General features: G+C 36.5%; 1 protein-coding gene across 2 annotated transcripts; it reads right to left on the bottom strand.

Moving 5' to 3' along the window:
- Positions 1-835: 835 nt before the first annotated feature.
- Positions 836-21,992, bottom strand: txlnba (taxilin beta a). 2 transcript variants are annotated; one of them, XM_084431570.1, is made up of 10 exons: positions 21,659-21,992; positions 18,577-18,838; positions 15,905-15,996; positions 15,222-15,392; positions 8,203-8,397; positions 5,872-5,991; positions 4,888-4,962; positions 3,014-3,106; positions 2,450-2,545; positions 836-2,364 (listed from the first exon to the last, which is right to left on the bottom strand). In XM_084431570.1, exons 2-10 carry the CDS (start codon positions 18,833-18,835, stop codon positions 1,192-1,194), a joined length of 2,274 nt encoding a protein of 757 aa, XP_084287696.1. In that variant the 5' UTR covers positions 18,836-18,838; positions 21,659-21,992; the 3' UTR covers positions 836-1,191. The 2 variants fall into 2 exon arrangements, with proteins under 2 accessions (XP_084287696.1, XP_084287697.1); XM_084431571.1 differs by lacking the exon at positions 4,888-4,962 and adding an exon at positions 4,760-4,834 and having other exon boundaries at positions 842-2,364; positions 21,659-21,984.
- Positions 21,993-22,348: the final 356 nt, after the last annotated feature.

Genomic DNA, 22,348 nt, shown 5'->3' with positions numbered 1-22,348 from the left:
GACCTCTGTGTTTGTCAGACAGATTCAGTACTGGGCTTAAATGAAAGCCTAAAAGGTCCCCTTTCCAACGATACCAAGCACCATATTATAGAATATTGACAATATCCCTAGCATGAGCCTAAACCAGATATAGACCAGATTTCAAAAACGGAATTTATCTTAGGGGGTTAGTAACTTCATGAGCTGAAAAAAGTGATTTCGCTACCATCCCTGCACTGCTATCGTGATTTTTCTAGTACTAGGGGTGTATACCTTGCCAAAAATCACTATGAGACTTTGTCCCCCCAGATGATACCGATGGACCAAATTTGGGGCCCTGGCTCATGGACTATATCGAGCTATGGTCCTGAATGCCTTTTCTGAGGTAAATGTGACATTCAAGCTGTTTTATTGACAGCTTTCCGCGGTTGAAACACAGATTTAGCGATTACATGAGATATGATTCATTTCATTAAGTTGTACTGTATCTTCTTCTGATGTTAATTCATGTTTATTTCACGCTGTAAGTAATAGTGAAGAGGTAGCGATGATCCGTTCACATGAGGGGGCAACAGCTAGCCATCTGTCACGTCACATTAAAGAGCGCCAAAACGGTATTTATTGTTTGAATACTGCCTAACTGTCTTCTCTTGCGTTAAAGGAATGTCTCCATGGGATGAGACTATACCGGTAATGACTTATGCCAGTTAGCAACGACCCAGAATAGCATCCATCCAGCAATTCCTAGTAACCACCTAGAAACAGCATAGTAATGTTCTAAAAGCCACTCAGGTCATCTTAGCAACGACCTAGCAACGCCATGGCAACCATTTTCTCCAGAAAATGTGCCTTTTTTCACACAATGCTTTGCATTTTATTAACTTGTATGTCTAACTACACAAGTTCTGAAATTTAAAATGTAAAATGTTTCAAGGATTTTACTGGAAAACAAGTAAACATAATTTAGTCATATAACCAAAGTCTTTGTGAAAGAGGATTAGGAACAGTAGACGTTTATTTGAGGGTACTTAAGAAAGTATTACAAGTTGAAAAAAGTCCATATTACATTCATTAAGCTAGGAATTCATCCTTGAATAAAACTTTCTTAAAGGAACGTGTCTGTCATCTTCTGTATAACTTGTAACTCGTTAACGGCAAAACACTTGTCAAACAAACTGATCTAGAAATTATAAAAAGCATAAGCATTTCGGCTTAGCTTTTATTCGGCCCCTTAGCAGGACCTTTCTTCTTAGCAGAACCTTGTTTTTTAGGCTGGGCTTTGCTGGCCTTCGCTTTGGCCTCTTGGGATTTTGGGGTCTTAGGTTTGGTCGGCGGTGCTTTGGCTTCCTCAGATGCAGCTGCGGCTTTCTGACCGTGCTCCTCTTTGAGGGGCTCTTGTTTGGGCGGTTCTGGTTCAGGTAGCTCAGGTTTAACAGCTTCATCTTTATCCTCTTCTTTCATGACAGGCTTTGGCTGAGTGGATTCCTCTTCGACTGTCTCTTCTGCTTTTGTCACCTTTTCCTGGCTTGGTTCCTCTTTGGCAGACTCTTGTTTTTCTGTCTGTTTTTCTGTGATCTCTGGTTGTAGAGGCTCTTCAGGAAGATTGGATTCCGTCTCAGGGTTGGCTGGTTCAGGATTTGTTGGTTCTAATGGCTTCTCTTCGTTTACAGTAACAATCTCGGGTTTGTTTTCTTCTGCAGTAGAGGGTTCCTCTTGTGTTGATTCCTGTTTTTCCGTTGGTTCAATGGACTCAAGTTGGGGAGTCTCAGTGATCACTGGATTCTCTTGTGCTGTCTCCTCTTGTGCTTTTTCCTCTTGTGCTGTCTCCTCTTGTGCTGTCTTCTCTTGTGCTTTTTCCTCTTGTGCTGTCTTCTCTTGTGCTTTTTCCTCTTGTGCTGTCTCCTCTTGTGCTTTTTCCTCTTGTGCTGTCTCCTCTTGTGCTGTCTTCTCTTGTGCTTTTTCCTCTTGTGCTGTCTTCTCTTGTGCTTTTTCCTCTTGTGCTGTCTCCTCTTGTGCTGTCTCCTCTTGCGCTGTCTCCTCTTGAGCTGTCTCCTCTTGCTCACTATCCGATTCTCCAGCATCATCTGTTATGGGACTTATCAAGGAGGCTGCAAAATCCTGCAGGCGGGCCTGTTCCACTCGCAGCCTCTCCATCTCTGCGGTGAACACGGGGTTGAGAGCCGGGATAGGGATTTGATCGAGCTCTGGAAGATCATCTAGTTGGGGTATGTCCACCGCAGGTGCTAAGGTCTCCTTTTCTGAATGCCGTATTTCTTTAATCTTGTTGTACAAACCTTTTCTTTCATCCTGCAGCACTCTGCACAGAGTTTCCAGACGGTCGATTTTTAAAGTGAAGAGCTCAAACTCCTTGGCCTTTTCTGATCTCTGTTGGAGTTGAGTTCATCAGTTAGTAAGTGCAAAGCTAATGCTCAAATACTGACAGGTCATGTCATGTGTGTGTGTGAGTTACCTCGTCAATCATTTCAACTAGAGCTTTATTGCAGCTTTCAAACCGGGTCTTCCATGTGCTTGACTCCTTTTCCAGCTTCTTCATCTTCTTTGTCATCTATTAAAATGGAAATGTGATCAGGTTTTTGTAAGAGTTAGAAATCCTATTCCTAACAAGCATTTTTGTCTAATTTTCCCTGTTGAAATATCTAAAAATCCCTGAACCAAGATACATGAGCTAGACACAACACTATAAGATATTAAGACTGTTTTCAGACAATGTATTTTTAATGTGAGTGTATTTTGTCTTACTGCACTGGCAGATTTGTTCAGTTGTTTTAAGTATAAACATGCGGGGGAAAACTGACAGTACAAGGAGACAAAATACACTCAGACAAAAAAAAATAATTCTGTGGAAAAAAGTCTTAATATCTTATGCAGTGTTGCTTCTCAAGTAATATTCTCAAGTATTATTAAATATTTGTACTGGAAGAAAAATGGCCAATTAAAACTAAGATGTCGTTTATTGCATTGTTTTCCTATTAATTGTCGGCTTCAGACGGTAAATATGTGCAACACAACAAACCTTATCCATCTCCTGTTTGAAAGTGGCGTATATATCATTGCTTTTTGCTAATGTGCTCTGGAACTCATCAAACTTCTGCGAGTACAACACAATCTGTAAAAAAAAAGAATTAGACTTAGCCTCCTTCTGAATGCATGATCAAGAATGTTAACATTTATACTGCATCAGCTTGGCCTTCATTATCATTCAATTATTATATATTGATCTTATTATTTACACACTGGAAAAAGATGTCAAGTTTTTCACAGGTCTAGAATCCAACATTCCAAATGAGTTCCAAATTTGTTCTTTGCTTTGTAAAATTCATTCATTCAATCATTTATTCATTCATTCTTTCATTCATTCATTCATTCATTCATTCATTCATTCATTCATTCATTCATTCAGGTCTAATGTAAAGATAATAATCGTAATTAATCACTGATGTTGCAACTGCACTGTAAACCGAACAGTTTAAATGAATTAAATGAAATGAGTTCATTTCACTCAAATATTACTGAAAATGTATTCCACTTAATAGAAAAAAAGTTACATGAACTCAAAATCTGATTGTATTAAGCTGAGTTGCAGCATATTTCTAGTTCCTCTGCATGCTTTGCATCAGACTGTTTAAGGAGAATAAATGTTGAAATAAAGTGGGTTTTTTGGGGGGTTTTGCACAATATTAATATAGGGAGAGAGGTGTTAGTGTTTAATGTTCAGTTATGTTGCAGGGTTTTCCGTTATGTTGAAGGTTTGTAGGGTTACCATTGTGGTGAAGAGTAGAGCCTGCGTTGAGGTCAAAGATGGGCTGCAAAACTTCAAGGCTATAAATACACTGCATGTTGATGAACTATGTACATGCAAGTATGTACATTAGCACATGCAAGTGTGCTGCTGCTTACTAGTTAAATATGATATTAATGTAAACAAACTGAATATAGTTTATTCAATATTTCAATTAAATTATAATTAACATGTTTGTGTAGTACAAAATAAAATGGTAAAGTTCTACTAACCTAGTTTACTTAAATGTTTTGAAGTAATCGGTTTCCATGAATGTTTTGAGTATTCCGAACTTATCGGGTTTCGCAGTGTGTGCTTCATATGCACTCTAATGCGCTTTAATAAGTGAGCACTGTGTTTAATGTGTAAAGCATTACTTACATGTACTTATCATTAACAACAGCAGTGGTGAATCAATTAATCCAGGTCTAATTTAGTGTTTAGGCACTTGTGAACTATAATAATTTACTGACATAATGTATTATGTAAATGTATCAGTATCTGCAAGATTTTTCTGTTCGAACACAAAAATTATAAAAAAAGTATTTTATTATACTTTTGTAGCTGTAGACAACCTCATTCCTTATTCATTATCATTGCATTAAAAAAAGCGATCAATATATTCTTCAAAATGTATCTTTTTAATTTCCACCGAAGAAAGGAATTCATATCTGTTTGGAACGACATGAGAGTGAGTAAATGATGAATCCAAATTTTAATTTTTGGGTACATTTTTTCTTTAAGCACTTAAAAGTTTATTTTAAGCTTTTTTCTGTAATTTATCTATCCATCTCAACTGAAATGTATTCAACTGAAGTACATTTAATGCGTTTGTACCTAATGGATATGCATGAGCACTGTAAATGGCCTTTTAAATATAAATTTGTTTGTGGTTTGTCACACAGCTCAACGAGAGAGACGCCACAGCTAGAGAAGAGAGAGAGCGGGATTGTGGGTAATGCCACAGCGGTAGATATTCACCTGAGCCTGCATGATTGTGTGCTGCTCTTTCAGCTCTTTAGTCTGTAGTTTCCACTCTGCAGCCTGAGTGAGTAACTGGTTAAACACAAGACACACACAAACAGGTGAGACCAAGAACTCGCCATTACCTGTTTCTTCATCTGTAACTCCTGCTCCGTCATTGTGTAGCATTTCTTTGTTTTTTCAATTGCATCTCTAAGCAACTAACAACATAAATGGTGAGATGTTAACATGTGGCACTTTCCAGTTTCATTAAAACATTGAACAGTTAGGATCCAAAATGAACTTATTGACACACTTGAGAAAATGTAGACACAATATTGTCAACATCGTCTGTTTTTGCTCAATTTCGCCAATGAAAATAGTTCCAAAAACAAAGCCACAGCAGAACTGTTGTGCATCTCCGAGCAACACACAGCAGTGTTTCATTACCGAATCAATCCGCGGCTTTTAATGAATCGAGTGAGCCAATGATTCAGTAACCCATTCATAACGACGGTCACTGATTCGTTTGAATGAATCAGTTGAATGAATGACTGAATGACTCACTCATTAAGACAGTGACTTGCCGCCACCTGGTGGTTTTAGTTTCATATTCAGAGTATCATTTAATCTTTCATTCATATTCACACCACCTCTGAGCTTCATTAAACATCTGTGTGACTATATGTAAATGCCACTTCAGATGCAGCTTCTGAAAAACAAAATGTCATGGCCACATTGTGGCCTTAAAGGTTTATGTATAATAAATTATGTTGAATCAAAAAAATAAATAATTCTAAAGCTTTTTGTAATGTCTATTTAATGCTTTTCTCATCTAACACAATAATGAATTTAAAATATTTTTTTATTTAGCTGACAGCTCAATTTGAATAACACAATCATCATGTCAGTTATCAGCAAAGGTCAGACGTATTGATTGACTTAATATGTTATGCAGTTCCTTATAAAATTACCCTATACTTGCATTTGGCACTTGATGATTGTTAATTTTAGACCCTGCTTGTAAAGGAATTCATTGTAAGCACATGCAAATGAATCTGTCTGCTCTTCATTTTACTCGAGGCAAATCTAACGAGCCAGAGCAGGAGATCTGTGTCTGTGTGTCTTACATATTCCTTCTCTCTCTTGTGCTTCTCTTCAGCTTGTCTGAGTAGTATGTTGGCTTCTTCCAGCTTGGCATCAGACACTTTCTGCTGTAGATCTCTGTGTTTGAAGATCTTCTCTAAAGTCTGCATAAAATACACAAGGAAGAGTATTTATTTAGACTTAAAGGAAACATATCAGATATGCTTTACCCCTCTGTTTCTTACAATTTTATATTTTTTTGAATTCTAAAACTAACAACTATTTTCAAAAGAAAGATGGGTGACTCATTTTAACATCTTTTTGTATAAAACCACATGCATGTGGAACCTTTTAAATAGATATTATCTGGAATTGAGAACAGGGCATCTATGGAATTGTATCGTCATGTGTTTGTTTTTCCAGCTTTGGTCGGTAGACAGTTCTTCTTAGAAATAAATCTGCCTCAGTCAACACTGCCTACAACATTTTAACAATGACATTTTTTTGTCTCTATCATAGTGATACACCTCACAACCAGAACATTTTCCAGGATCAACATCCTTTGTTGTTCTTGGAACAGCTTTCGTTGTCAATCATTCTTTTACAGATAAAATCAGAGGGTGGCAATTGGTGGATGTTGTTCCATGTTCTTTTCTTGTGTAAATCACACTGAGTTTGATTCATGTCTCTACTTCAGCCAGCAGAGGGCAGTAGAGACACACAGCACAATTTGATCTTGAGTCATTTAAATTCTTGCCAGACAGACGGGGTCTGATTTAGCCCAACACACAGCTGCGTGTGAGCAGTCTCTGTGGTACCCATCAGTATGACAGATTGATCTTAACTTCCCCTCACATCAGGCTTGTCATTCCACAGGCCGATCCTCATGTGATTAGATACAGAATACAAGAGTGTTCTACAAGGTGCAATATTCACTGTCACACCAGGCGTGAATCACTAAGTCATAGTCAAAAAAATCAAGTATCTGCTGTGCATATAGCAGGTTTAGAAAGTGTGAGGGTGTAGTTTTCTCTGGCTCATGTTGTGAAATTACAGTTTCAAACTCTAAATGGCGCATCCCTTTTTTATGCATATAGAGACTGTAAAAAATGTCCATGTGCAAACACTACCCATCAAAAGTTCAGAATAATTATGATTAAAAAAAATAAAATAAAAAATTAATAGAAGTTTCTTATGCTTACTAAGAATACATTTATTTGATCAAAAATCCAGTAAAATTGTTAAATATTGTAAAATGTAATTTATTCCTGTAAAGCTGAATTTTCAGAAGTCATTAGTTCAGTCTTCAGTGTCACATGATCCTTCAGAAATCATTCTAATATGCTGATTTGGTGCTCAAGAAACATTTCTCATTATTATCAATGTTGAAAACAGTTGTGCTGCTTCATATTTTTTATGAAAACTGTGGAATAAGATTCTTTAAAAAAAGGACAATAATTTAAAACTTTTAATCAGCAAGGATGCATTAAATTGATCATTGACAGCAAAGATATTAATGTTACAAAAGATTTCTATATTTCAAATAAATGCTGAACTTTATTAATCAAAATATCCATGGTTCACCATTATTAATAATTGAGCAACAATAATAATTTATGTTAATTCAGCAACAAATCAAAATTATTTTTGAAGGATCATGTGACACTGAAAACTGGAGTAATGATGCTGAAAATTCAGCTTTGGAATAATCCATCACAGGAATGATTTGTATTTTTTTTTAAATATATTAAAATAGAAAACAGTTATTTGAAATTGTAATAATATTTCACAATATTACTGTTTTTTTTACTGTATTTTTGATCAAATAAATCAGCCTTGGTGAGCATAAGAGACTTCTCATGACTGCAAAATATGAATTATTCCGCACTTTTAACCAGTAGTGTAGTGGCTAAGTTTGGTAAATTTTTCGGGTAGACCAGAACAAAATCCAATCAGATGCATTTTCAAATGTATTACAATCACTTATGGTGCACACATACTTGTACCAAAATCTAATCTCGGCCATACCTTGGGGGTGCAGCTTTAAATGGATTTGTGGCTGAATCGCTTTGACAGATGTGTTAGATATTGGGGTGTCTATTCATTTTGCTGGCTTTCACTGTATACACTGGCTACACAGGTTTTCGGTCTGCTTCACACCACAAGCACATATTTATTTATGGGCCCATATTAACAGGTTACAGTATTCGCTCTGCCTGTGTGAACGGCACAATGATGTGTGGCAGGAGCTTCTGTTATGCAGCAGAAACACTGATGAAAGGTGGACCTGCTGTGGATTTAATGGATTTCCAGACTGGATTTGATGTGTCCAGATTTGTATAGTCTTGTGTGTTTAATATAATGCGTGTGGATACCTCCTCTCGCCGCTCATACTGCTCTATGATGGTCTTGAGTTTGCTGGCCAGCTCGCTGTTCTCTTGGCACAGCTTGTTGTTGCGGTTACTGTGCTGCTCGATCTGAGACTGAATGTCCACCAGCGTGCTCTGGAAATGAGTGCTGATCTCCTTCCGCTTCATTTCATCCTCCCGCATCCTTTGCAGACTCTCCTCCTGCAGGGAGAAAGAGAGAAGGAAACGTGTGGGAAACATGTAGCCTTAAGATATGAAAGCAATAGATCTAGTGTGAGATGGGCAAATTATGTATTGTCTTTGATAGCATTCTGTGGTGGAAATGACATTATAAACATTTGTGGAATAAAATGCTTGACTCCTATTCAGGCTTATTTCATAGTTGGCATTTTATGTAGCTTCAATACATACAATTAAGTCAAATTTTGTATTATTTGAAATTATGATTAGAAATGACAAAAAGAGCAATATTTAACTTGACATTTTTTGTTTTTTGTTTGTTTTCTTCCCTCATAAATGTGCATATGTTCTTCCCTTACAGTGTTGTCATTAACTGAAAAATGAACTGAAATAAAGTTAAAGTTGAAGTACTGTAATTACTGAAATAATATTTCATTAAAGCTAAATGGAACTAATTAAAAAACGAACACAAATGACATGACTAAAATGAAAATGAAAACTGTAAATAGAAAAATAAAAGCTAATTAAAATATGAATAAAAACATAATAGTGTATAAAATAACGAGGTTTTTAGTAATACTAAAATAACACTAAACATGTAGACACATTTTTTAATACAACTTTATAAGAGACTAAATTATTGGTTGTTATGGAAATTACACTATAATGGACATATGTTAAAGTTTTTTTTAAATAAATTTACATTTTTATTATTGATTTATTGATTGATTGATTGATTGATTGATTGATTGATTGATTGTCAAAATTATTGATATATGCCTAGTGGTCTATGTTTATTTCAGTAATTGAAAAACATAATTATAATGTTCTAATATTTCCATCATGGAATTTTATATTTTCATATTAGCATAGATTAAAAATCTTTGTCTGGGATTGTTTTAACAATAAAGCAATAAAATATATATAAAAGACATTTGAGAACAAGCTAACAAGTAAGCATTGTTAAAAAAATGTAAGGCAGTTGCCATGTGACCTTCATATAAAAAAAATCTGTGATTTAAATGTATTATTTTTTTGTTATATGTGATTAAGGAACAACCTTTTGGAAGTGGCTTTCACCACATTATTTGATATAGTGGAGAATGACAGGAAATTGAAGTGATAGAGGGAATGGACATGTTATAGGCTGGACTTGAACCTGTCCAAAGCAGGTGCACTAACCGTTACTCCACAGCGCCAACAAAAGGGCCTTACAAGGGCTGAGCGTGAAGACTAGCTTACGAGCATATTAATAATCAAATGGTGTTAATGTCATATCATGCTCTAAAAATCTAGATTTGCGGAACGAGATAAACAACATCATCTTTTTTTAGTATCTCGGATTGGACGTCTGCCATCCCATGTGTGCGCTCTGTAAACATGAGCTCCTGTTTCAGAGACGCCGGCTTCCTGACTCAGCTAATCGTAAGGAATCCAAGCATGCAGCGTTCCTCTCAAGGGCTGAAGCTGTTTGCTTGCCTGTGTTTACACATGGCATGAGTCTCAAGCTCCCATCTGGGAAAGGTGAAGCTGTTCTACCAATACGCAAGCTCATTAGGGAGGTGAATCGTGAGCACAAGGGAAATGACCCCAGATTAAATGTAATTTACTGTCATCATAGCCGAGAGTCGCACCTACACACAGGGCTTAGATGTTCTTTTCTGACCTGCTCACTAATGGCTTCTATAATGTTTGAATAAAATTGATTGGGGAGGGAACAAGGTCAAAGCCAGCCTCTAGAGAGGGATAGCATCAACTTCCAAAGACATGCAGAGTTCATATTAGTACAAGAGTTTAATATCTTCAATGCCTAGAGGAGGACAAAAATAAATAAAAATAAAAATAAAAACATGATTAGAAAGCTCCTCTCTGAGTCACGTGACTATGGAAGCTGGTTTCTGCCATGGAGTACAAAAAAAACAAAAAACATAAAAATAATTCTGCAATTAAAAGTGCAAATTTGTATGAATTCTGATTTGTGATATAAACTCAGAATTGAGGAAACAAGTCAGAATTGAGAGACATAAACTCTCAATTGCGAGAGAAAAAATTGCGCGTTATATCTTGCAATTCTGACATTTTTTAATTGTGAGATAAAAACTCGTACAAAAAAGAAGTTTATTCAAGTGTGCTATTAGTATACTTCTTTTCAACTAAAAATAATAAAGTATCATTTCAGTCTACTTTTTATGTACTTCTCAGAAATGTACTTAAAATTAATATTAAAGTTAAAGGCACAATATGTAACTTTTTTGCTTTTAAAAATAGCAAAAATCACTATATCTATGTTATATATTTTTTTTAGTTGTGTACTTACATTATCCCGACTGTTTCCAACAACTTTCAAACCAGGAGAAATTTGTAATTTAATTCCAAGACACGTCCCGTTTCTTTATTTCCGTTTTGTCGCCGTCAATGGCGTCATATCCGCGTTGTCCCTGGTTTCCGCTCGTACTGCCATAGCAACCAGAGCTATGAACCAGAGCCCTTTGGTAGTAACCAAGGCGACAGACGTGGACAACTGTGTAGTTCGCAATGTCTATCTGCACGCTGTTGTTGTTTCGTTCAAACATTATGGACCATGGCAAGCAGACTTTGGATAAAAAAGGAGAACTAAAACGAGAATCAATATCAGCGCGGTGTTTTCGAGATATAAACGAGAGCTCCACGTCCGAGACTGCGACCGCTCCTACATGTACTTTATTAAACAGGTGAGCACATTTACATAAAACTAATCAATGTTATATAGTTCAACAATGATAAAATGTTAGAATATGATCTGTATGTTATTCTAATGTTGATCTAGCTCACTGCTAGTCTCATACAGACAAACTAACACATACATTTCAACACATTCAAATGCAGTTTAGTGTTATAGTGTAATGTTAGACCAAGTGAAACAGCGCTGCGTTACCTCACAAGTTTAATTTGTCTAATAAACTGACCTGTGAGTTGTAATTCTGCACTTGCGTGTAGTTCGGTAGAATGAAATGTCCATATTCCTTTTATATCCGCGGGACTCGCGTCGCGTGTGGAGCTGATAGCTGTCTCTTAGCAATCCCGAACTGCTTCATATCACAGTCATGATAAAAACATCGATGTATTCAGTCATCCATAAACATTATTAGTTCGGTCGGCTTGACGTTGACGACAAGATCCGTAATTCTTAGCAAATGTTGCGTCATCAAACTACGCCTTTGTTATTGTAAAGAGGTTAGCGACCCCTAGCGGCGAAAAATTCCATACTGTACGTTTAAGTTCAATATGCTACTCTGACTAAGGTCTAAGATGTCCACGCAGTTATGAGTTTGTAACTTACAATTGCGTATCGTAATCTCACAATTGTGAGAAAAAAAGTCCGATTTGTGAGATATAATCTCATAATTGTGAGAAAAAAAAGGCAGAACTGTATGATTAAAAAGTTGCGATTGCCAAAACAGAAAAAAAGTTGTCTGTATGAATGATGGGACGGAAACCGCTCCCTTTTCTTTCAACTTCCACCAGCACCTGTTCATTGAATAGTACAAATAGACTGAAATCAGTTGCTGAACTGCAGAGAAAATTGCTCCAGGTGCTTTTCACAAGATTCGTAACATCTTTCATGTTACGTAAACATTCACCGAACGGAGGTTGAAATTGTCTCTTGGAAGGCAACATAATTGTGAGTAAAAAGGCATGAGTGGACCACTACAGCCGACAACTGGGAGCATTTCACGTGCTGAATAGTTTTTGTAAAATAACAAATATGGAAGCTCAGCTGAGAGAGGCCTTCTCAAATTAGGTTGCAGCTCTTTATATTATGAACCGTTTACAACGGACTCAAACTCAGCTCCTGGAGGGCCACTGTCCAACCAGCTCCAACGCACCTTCCTGGAAGTTTCTAATAATCCTGAAGGCGTTTTTGAAAACGATACCGCTAGACTACAAAAACGCGCATTTGTGAAAACGGTGACGTCATGCATTACGTGTTCAGTCTATAGGTTTTTCTTTACAAAGTGACACCACCAACTACTGGCCTGGCATGTATAATACAGCATTTTTAACCGTTCTTTCTGATCCGTGTGAATGGGGATATTTTTGACAACATTGTCGTCTGTACACTAAAAACGAAAAGGAAGAACTTTTCTGTTTTTAGCACATCGTTGTCATGTAAACGTACCCTCAGATTACTACATGCAGAAAAAACAAGCAAATTATTTTGAAAGTGATCCCTGTATTCGGCGACCAGTGAAGTGTGATTCTCATGTGAATGACAGCGTTTCAACACAGACCCGCCCTCGCTCGTGAGCGAGCTGTCATCATAGTCCGCGCGGTCATTGTTGATACGCTGGAGCAGAATGGCGTTTAAGCGATTGTGGTGTTCTGTTCTTGGGTGTAATAAGGAACACAGCAGTCATTTTGATGTTCCTAAATCCGAACCGCTGAAGACGCAGTGGCTGAGTTTTGTTTTCGAAGGGAATATTCCCCACGATCAACGTCAATGCTTTCATGTTTGCGCAAATCATTTCTCACCAGATTGCTTTATAAACGAGGGTCAGTATAAAGCTGGTTTTGCTAAGAAGCTGCTCCTGAAAAAAGGATCGGTACCAACTATTCGTGTTCCTGCTGCACCTCCAGAAGAACTGAAGTGAGTGTAACGTTTTATTAACCTTTATATGAATATTTATATTAATCTTTGCAAATCGCTTGCTGCACGCTTCACGATGAATGCGGCTGTTTACACTCAGGGTACATTACGGCGTATTCTATGTACGACATTCTCAATATAATTCATAATCCCACGTTTATAATGAACAACGCGTTATGGTTATTGTGTTATTATTACAAACGGTGTACGCACAGAACAGAGGGGCGGGGTGAGCAAAGCTCATTATCATTTAAAGACACATGCGCTGAAAACAGAGCTGTTTTTGACCAGGTAAAATTTGTGTTTTCTTACAATACTAATGAGAATTTTTAATTAAAGTATATTACAAACTTTTAATTTAGACCCTAAAGAATCATATTAGCTTGTACAAAAATGGCATTATGACCCCTTTAACACTTGGTCAAAGCTGTTTCTTTTGACCCCAGACACATAAAGCGCAAGCGATACAGTTCAAAGACTTTTCTGGCTCAGTTCTTTTTAGTGAGTCAAAAGCAGTGCTACCATTGAAGTCCAATTCCCGAGCTAATAATTTTTTTGAACAAGTTATTTTTAGTGAATCAAAAAATACAACATGACCAGTAAAGTCTGATACCCTTGTTAACAACTGTTATGAGATGGTTCATTTTAGTGAATCAAAAGCATACCAAGCGGACCAAGTCCGATTCCCGAGCTAATCATTTGATATCAAAATGTGATCTCAAATGTAAAATAAAACAGCTTTTATTTGCCTACTAATATTACTGGAGTCTTCATCTCACAAGTGCATATTATTATTTTTATTTTTTTAATAAAAGCTCTAATTTAAATAAATATGGAAAATCATTTTAAGGATTTAACTGCATTAAATCTTTTATTCCGAATACAACAGATTTCACCCAAAAATAACTCTGCATGTTTTGTCTTGGGATGTATAGTCTCTAGCACCAACAGAACGGTAGAACAGGAGGCCATGGCCTCTGCAGTGATTTGAGCCAGTGACACATTCTCTTTGACTTTTGATTTATAAAAGAAGGGCAAATGCCATTGAAGCTCGGTAACACTATCCCTCTTGTCATAGTGACCTGTCAGCAGCGCTTTGAGTCTGAGAAGTCAGTGTCTGATCGAGGCAGAGACACAGAGACACAGCAGTAACGTCCCACTGGGCTCAAAGACCGTTTCCTCAGAAGGAAGTTGAGTCGACTCAATCTCAGCAATCAAAACACTGAGTAACAAGATAACAGGACAACAAGTCAAGCTCAACAATCTCCAACATGGCAAACAAGAAGGTGCTATAAGGTCTATTTCTGCGGTGCTATCTAATTCAGATGAAAACACCCCTGAATGCACATAAAAACAAAACGCTTTATATCAGTCAGACGGCTTTTCTTTTCTAAGTGAATGGTTCTTGTCTCATATCTCATCTTATATCATGTTCAAGTAAGTATTTGACTTGTAATTATATATTTTTTAGTTTAGGGATGGAAAAATGGAAACATACCCCCCACCCCACCCATAATCGAACACAAATATGAGACAATTGAATGAAGAGATAATATTTTTGTTGGAAAAATTCAACAGTGAGCTTTTGTGGTCAACTATTCAATAAAACATCAAGGAACCATTTTCCAAATAATTTAATGTTTATGAAAGACGTCCCTTATGCTCACCAAGGCTGCTTAAAAAAAAAAAAAAAAAAAAAAAAAAACAGTAAAATACGTTATATTGTGAAATATTATTACAATAACTGTTTTCTATTTTAATATTTTTTTAAATGTACTTTATTCATGTGATGGCAAAGCTGAATTTTCAGAAGCCATTGTCTTTATTCATTCTGATTTGGTACTCAAGAAACATTTCTTATTACTATCAATGTTGAAAAGAGTTGTGCTGCTTAATATTTAATGAAAACAGTGATACATTTTTGTATACATTTTAGAAATCTTTTGTAAGATTATAAATGTCTTTACGTTACTTTTGATCAATTGAATGCATCCTTGCTTTAAAACTAGTAAAAAAAAAAAAACTGTATTGACCCTGAAACTTTTAAATGGATTATGGAAATATGCATGTTTATTTTTTCTAAAAGAAATAATGTACGTTTCTTATATATATATATCATATATAGTTTGTTTCTTTTCATCTAAATGCAATAACGTAGCCTAACTTTCTATCACAACTTGATTTCTTGTCGAGAGCTGTCAGTAGAGAGTGTTCTCACCTTCAGTGTCCTGTTATGTCTCTGAAGCTCCCTGCAGAGCATCTCCAGCTTGCTGCGGGCCAGGATGGCACGACTGTGCTCGAACTGAAGCTGATCTCTGTGCTTGACCAGAAGACCCTGTTTCTGCTGAAGCTGCTCCAGCTGTTTCTTCTCAGTCCTGTGTTCCTCCACCTGCCCAACATGCACAAAACACACACAGGTGTGATCCATACATCATCTTATGCACCGCATTAACACCTCTGGCTGGTCTAAAGCTGCTTTAAATAACGTCTGTTTGGTTTTTTCGGATGTCCTCAAGAGGATTTTGGAATGACAGGATACAGACTTTTCAGTTTTCCCACATAAACAGAGAATTGCTCGTAGTCTTCTGTCATACTTTCAGCTTTATGTGTCCCTGCCGTTATCTCTGTGTTCTGAAATTGAAGAGAGTGTTGTGGCTTTCTTGTGTGGCTTATGGCCTTGTGTTCAGACTCGCTTATTCAGCCCGGGGCGCCGTATATTTAGGTCATCGCAGTATCAGTAAAACCACTCTTAACATCACACCAGGAGTTCTTTTATTTTCTCTCTGTGTCAATCCGGTTTGTGTTCTGTTTGTTTCCTCTTAACTGTCCTCTATGCATTGTTGTTGCCGGTGGTGAAAACTGTTCAGAGAGCTCCGCTCTCTCTCAGGTCTGGATACTCACCAGCTCAGTGTATTTCCTCAACACCATCTCCACTTTCTCTTCTGGTGAGCCGAGCTTGTTCAGACTTTGCAATAACGATGCAGCCTCTTTACCTACGAGACAAGCGTTTTATGTTCAGATCAGAGAATGGAAAGATGAGCAGAAGCCAACGAGTTCTGCACGCAAGCTTCAAAATAAATCAATGGCAGAATTGGTGAAATCACAGCGTGATCATTTTTACTATACAATAAAATGGTTGAGAAAAGCAAACAAGGCTCTGGAGATAGAGTACTCAGCCTTAAAGGGATAGTTTAGTCAAAAATGAAATCTGTCATTATTTGTTCTTTCTCATGCTGTTCCAAACCTTTATGATTGTCTTTTTTTCTATAGAAAGCTTCCAAATGACAAAAAAACGTCATTAAAGCACTGTTAACCTATAGCTAACAAAAATATGTTCTAAGAACATTTAATAACATTCTCTGAACGGTCAAAACGTCTGGTTTATTAAATGTAAAAAAAAAATAATAATAATTGGTTTATGCGAAAATTAAGGGAACATTCAATTTGATAATTTTGCAAATATTTTGGGAATGTTAAATGTGAATGTTCTCTGAACATTCTGAAACAAGTAGTAACATTTAAAAAAAAAAAAAACATTAAACGAGCATCCACACCGTTTCGGGAAAAAATGTTCCATGGATAAATAACGTTTTGAGAACAAGACAACTTTGAATGAGCATTCTATTAACATTATCAGAAGAACGTATGTTCATAACTTTCAAACAAAGTTCTGAGAACATTCCCTGTTTGCTAACATTAACAAGTAACAAATTTAATTCACTGATCATTGAATGAATTGTTGATCCAGTTCACAAAACCAGTCTGAATGATTTATTCATAAATCAGGCTGGTCCAGTTCTCAAGTTCAGTACACTGACTGACTCACTGAATGATTCAGTTGCAATGGCTACCAGCTCAATTTATCTTTGAATATTCTCACACCAAACTATGAATTATGACTTCAGAAAACTTGAAATAGAGCATGGGTCATAAGGACCACTTTATGATAAGTTATGATACATTTCCTGGTACTTTTGTGTTCTTTTTTTAATCTTGAAAGCTAATGCACCTGTTCATTGTAATTGAATTGAAATGAGTGACCAGTACAATACTGTACTTTATTCAGATTTTCTCTTTTTGTGTTCCACAGAGGAAAGTCACACAGGTTGGAACAACATGAGAATGAATAAATGATGACAGAAATGACGTTCTTGTGTAAACTTTTCCTTTAAGCCCAAGAGTGTGGCAGAAAGTGTGGCATTTTGGCAAGTGTTCTTTAGTATTGATGTGAGGACCCTTTTCTTGAGAATGGAAATTTTCCAAACAGTTGATTACTGCACTCATAGCACTCAACCATCCTGCTGAAAAACCCAATCACTGTTTATGGCTCCATCTGTGTGATTGAGAGGTGCTGCATACGATGTTATTTTTCAAACATAAAACAGTAATCAGTATTCTAACTGAAATCTCTGCTATGTGGGTCATTATACAAAATGGATGCCATCAGTGTCACTCGTTCATACAGTTCAAATGTTTGGAGTCAGTACGATTTTTTTTTTTTTAAGAAATGAATTTACTTTAATTTAGCAAGGATGCATTAAACTGATCAAAATTGACAGTAAAGACGTTATTTCTATGTCAAATAAATGTTGTGCTTTTTCTTTATTCATCAAAGAATCCTGAAGAAATTGTATCTTCAATTCTACCTTTTAAATTTTAAACAGAACAACTGTTTTTAACATTGATAATTATAGTAAGGAGTGTTTCTTGAGCACCAAATCAGCATTAGAATGATTTCTGAAGGATCATTACAAAATGATCGTAAAATGAATGTAAAAATATTTCATAATTTTACTGTTTTAACTTAGCCTGGCTAACGTCAGACCTCGTCTCATTGAGACGTGGTCTGGGAACTACATGTTCATTTTCTCGTATTTGAGGCGTGGTTTACGAATGCCCAGAGCCGTTTATTGGGCGCTACGAATGTCTATCAAATGCGCCTATACGTAGCTCATAGCCAGTGGTTTCAATTATACCAGATGACGTATGTAGAGCGACAGATATTCGACGAGGAAGAAGACGATGGGTCAGAGATTTATGTGTACACGATGGCGTTCAGCGACTAAACTACTTAGAACACTATCTAAGGCTGCATCGAAAGGTAACTTCGCGTCTGCTGCCATGTTGGATCCATAGATATAAACAAACGGTGTGTCGCATAGACGGCGTCATCGTCTTGCTGCTCCCTCCCCGTTCTGTGATTGGTCCCCTCGCTGAGGCGAAAATCTGGTCCATGGAATCCAGGCTGCCTAGCAGCGTGAATAAAATTGCGCTGCGCGCAAGGCAGCATGGGAAAACCCAGGCTAGTTTTAACTGTATTTATGATCAAATAAATGCAGCCTTGATGAGGATAAGAGACTCTTCTTTCAAAAACATTTCAAAACCTAACTGACCGCAAACTTTTGAACGGTAGTGTAAAGTTTACCTAATTTGTTATTAGACATTTTTCTATAGACATTTTTATTTTATGCTGACCAAATGTGAATTCTCTTTGAGAGGTTTGGTCTTTTAGTTTGTCTGTTTAATCTCAAGATGTTTGTCAAACTAACAGAGGAGAAGTGCAGATTCCTCACCCAGGCCCTTGAGGAGTTTCTTATCAGCTTTCTGCTCCTTCTCAGCAGCTTCTTTGGGCTCTGCTTCTTCATCAGCCTTCTTCTCGTCAGACTCCAGGATGGAGATCTGCTCCTGCATCAGACTGGATGCTGCTCCATACGTGTTGATTATATCCTCTAGCTGCCTCCCGAAGTCCTCCATGGGGTCCTCTGGCTGCTCCTCGTTGCCATTGACTTGTTCATTGGCGCTCTCGGGGGTTTGGTCACTGCCCTCCATCATCTTCTGCAAAAATCAAGTTAAATATATCATAAAAGTGCTTCATAAGAAAGCAGATTGATTAGCAGAGGTAGAACAGCCAATTCCTTGATTACACTCTTGGCTTGATGCTGAAACGAGAATGTTGAAATTAATGAGAAGTGATTATGCATTTCTTGTAGAGAGGTTTGATATGACTCCCTGAAATCACCAGCCACTTAACTGAAGACGGATGGCTTTTGGCCAGTCTGTGGTACGTTTGCATTAATAGAAGGAATTTGTGTTTGAAATGCATGAGGTTGTTTGTAAGAAATGTGAATTCTGCATGTAGATTAATATATAAATATAAAACATCACCATACAACAGTATCGTTACATAGTACACCTTGGTAAGAGTCTCTCTTATGCTCACCAAGGCTGCATTTATTTGATCAATCTACAATTAAAACAGTAATATTGCTATTACCATATTATTACCATTTAAAATATCTGTTTTCTTTTTTAATATATGTAACAAATGTAATTTATTCCTATAACGTCAAAGCTGAATTTTCAGCAGCCATTACTCCAGTCTTAAGTGTAACATGACCTTTTAAAATCATAATATGCTGATTTTGTGCTCAAGAAATATTTATTATTATCATCAATGTTGAAAACAGTCGCGCTGCTTAATATTTTTGTGTAAACTGATCCCTTTTTTAGGATTATAAATGTCTTTAATGTCACTATTGATCAATTTGATGCATCCTTGCTGAATAAAAGACTGACCCAAAAGTTTTGAATGGTTGTGTGTGTGTGTACACTCAAAAAAATGAACAAGGAAGGTTGTGCACTTGACATAATATATTTATATGCAGTTTACTTATAATAATTGTGTTTGTTGACTTTAAATGTTTTTTTCTATTAAGGTCCACGTAATTATGTCTCAACTTAACCCTACAAAATCCTAACGCGTTGTCTAAACACAAACCATTTATGTTAAGTAAAAAATTCTTACATCCAGAGGGTGGCAGTATAGTGCAACGCCAACTGCCATTTTGCCCTAACTTAATTTGATTGTGTTCAATCTGCTTAAATATATATAAAATTTAAGTTTACTTAATCCGTTTGTGTTGGATTACATGAATGATTTGAGTTGCATTAACTTAAACTGGACGGTGCTTATTAGTTCCCAGCATGCTTTGCAAATGGTTGAATTAAGAGAGAATAAATGCTAAAATTAAGTGTTATTTTATGTTTTTTTTGAGAAAATGAGAAAAGGGGAAGACTTGATAGTGTGTAATTGTGTTTAATGGTCAATTACATTGGAATTATTAGAACCATTTAAATTACTGTGTGTTACCATTGTGGAGAAGAGTGGAGCATTTTGTTTGGCTGTGGACTGATTATGTTACTTACAACTGCTTTGGTTGAAAGAGCATGTAAATCTTAGCATTTAAGATGATAATATGTGCTACTGCTAACAAATAGCTAGCTGTAATCTATCAATTTAATTATATGTCACAAAAATAAATGAAATATTAATGGATACACCTGAAGCACCTGAATCGTGTCAGGAAGCCTCCCTAAAAATTCTCTTTGAGACTACTTATTTTGGGTTGCTTAAAATGACTTAATTCCATGTTGTTGAAGTTACATGAACAAATGTTAGTTTAACGTAACCCAGTTATGTGGAACCTGTTGACATAAAAAAATTAATTAAAGCCAACATGTAAGTGTATGAAGAGTTCAGATGCAAAAGCCTCTAAGTGCCATCTGAAATTTTCTTCTAGAATGATAATTTTTATCAAGCTCATATATGTAAGTTCAGTAATTTCACTTAAATTACAATTGATAGGTAATTTTCATTGCCATTTAGGTGAAATTGCTGAACTTAAATATACGAGCTTGATAAAAATGATCATTCTAGAAGAAAATTTCAGATGGCACTTAGAGGCTTTTGCATCTGAACTCTTCATATATAGAGAGAGATTTTATTATCATCATTGGATATTTTAAAAAGTCTTTCTCTTAATATCTATAGTCTGTGATCTATAGTCAGTGATAGTTTTAGCAAGCAACACTAAAAAGAGTCACATCTGATCTGTAAGTTGCCTCCATGCCCAGTGGACATCTGAAGAGAAGCAATGAGGCGCATGTGACACACAAGGCTATGGGAGGGGGCGCAGAGAAAATAGCACAAACCACAGTGGCAGAGTATCACTGAGCCTCTAAATCTGATGTGTCACAGATAGCGCCAGACCTGAAGCCCTTCAGCTCAACACGGCTGACTTCATGTGGAATGAACTCTGAGATTCCAGAGGTTGTTTATGTCGAAGCTCTGTTGCTTATCAGGTTAAAATTATAGCCCTCTTTCCACCCCATGTGCATGTATCCACTCCTCCTCCTATCCCATCACCCCTCCTCATTCAGCAACACGGCACCTGTTGTGAAGCCACAAGCTATTTTTGGACCCTCTAAATATGGACAAGCTATTTCTTATTCTTGCCACGTACCTTCTGATGTCAATGATGGCAGTTTTACGCAAAGTGGAAAAAACAATGACTATTCTAAACATCAGTATACCTTTAAAACAAGAGGCTAAGAGTGAAACACACAGTTTAGTTTAACTTTGGGAAATGCAAAAGACATGATTACTTTGCTCATACGTTAAATTGAAAATGACAGAATTATTGCATTGGAGACTTTGTCTTCATATTGTCCTTACAAAAATCCCAATAACGGAACCACACTATAAGGACTGAAACAAAATGTAGAGTCAAGTAAAAACTAATTCAGATGTTTCTCAAAAACACGCTTGTGACATTCAGCTCAACATTAAATAAAATAGTGAAGCTCAAGACTTACCCTACACGTGTCTGTTCAGGTTCGAATAGAAAAGGAGGACAATGAACCAGCCAGTCCACAGTTTTAGGAGAGTGACAGAGAGACGTGAGAAGGGTCGGCCAGGACTCAAGACAACAGCTGACAACACGAGCCCCTCAAAATAACCTCCACTGGAACACCAATGGAAACGTTGTCCAAACACTCTGAATGAATCTGCCTGTCAAGATCCTTCTAGTCAGGCTTTTCAAGAAGACAGCTGAGGAGCTAATTTTGTAATATCCTTTGAAGGCTTTCAAATCAGACCTTTTCATGAGCTATCATAGATCTACTAATCCAATTCCCATTCTGTTTTGGCAGTTGGTTACAAGTTCAAAGGTCAGTTACTGTATAGGTTTTTAACCTGGTGAAGCCTGACATAAAATAATAATCATTCTGATATTTATAAATGGCCAAAAGTAAGATGAAATTCGATAGCTTTGTAATGTAAATCAATGAGATCTTTATAACAGTACTGTATAGCATCCTTACATAAAATGCTTATAAATATCAGTTGTCACTCTATCTCCCAGTATTATATCTTATTAAGATGAAATTTAAATGCTTAGCTTTATTATCAAAGCTCTGTAATTTTTATTGTGGGGGAAAAACATAATGCAATTCAATGGAATGATGACGAGCATGATGTATCATATTTGATACTCACATTTTAAC

The sequence above is a fragment of the Rutilus rutilus genome, assembly GCF_951802725.1.
Source record: "Rutilus rutilus genome assembly, chromosome: 15".
Taxonomy (NCBI): Eukaryota; Metazoa; Chordata; class Actinopteri; order Cypriniformes; family Leuciscidae; genus Rutilus; species Rutilus rutilus.
The sequence above is the reverse complement of the archived record's forward strand: the minus strand, read 5'-3'. Positions and strand labels throughout refer to the sequence as shown.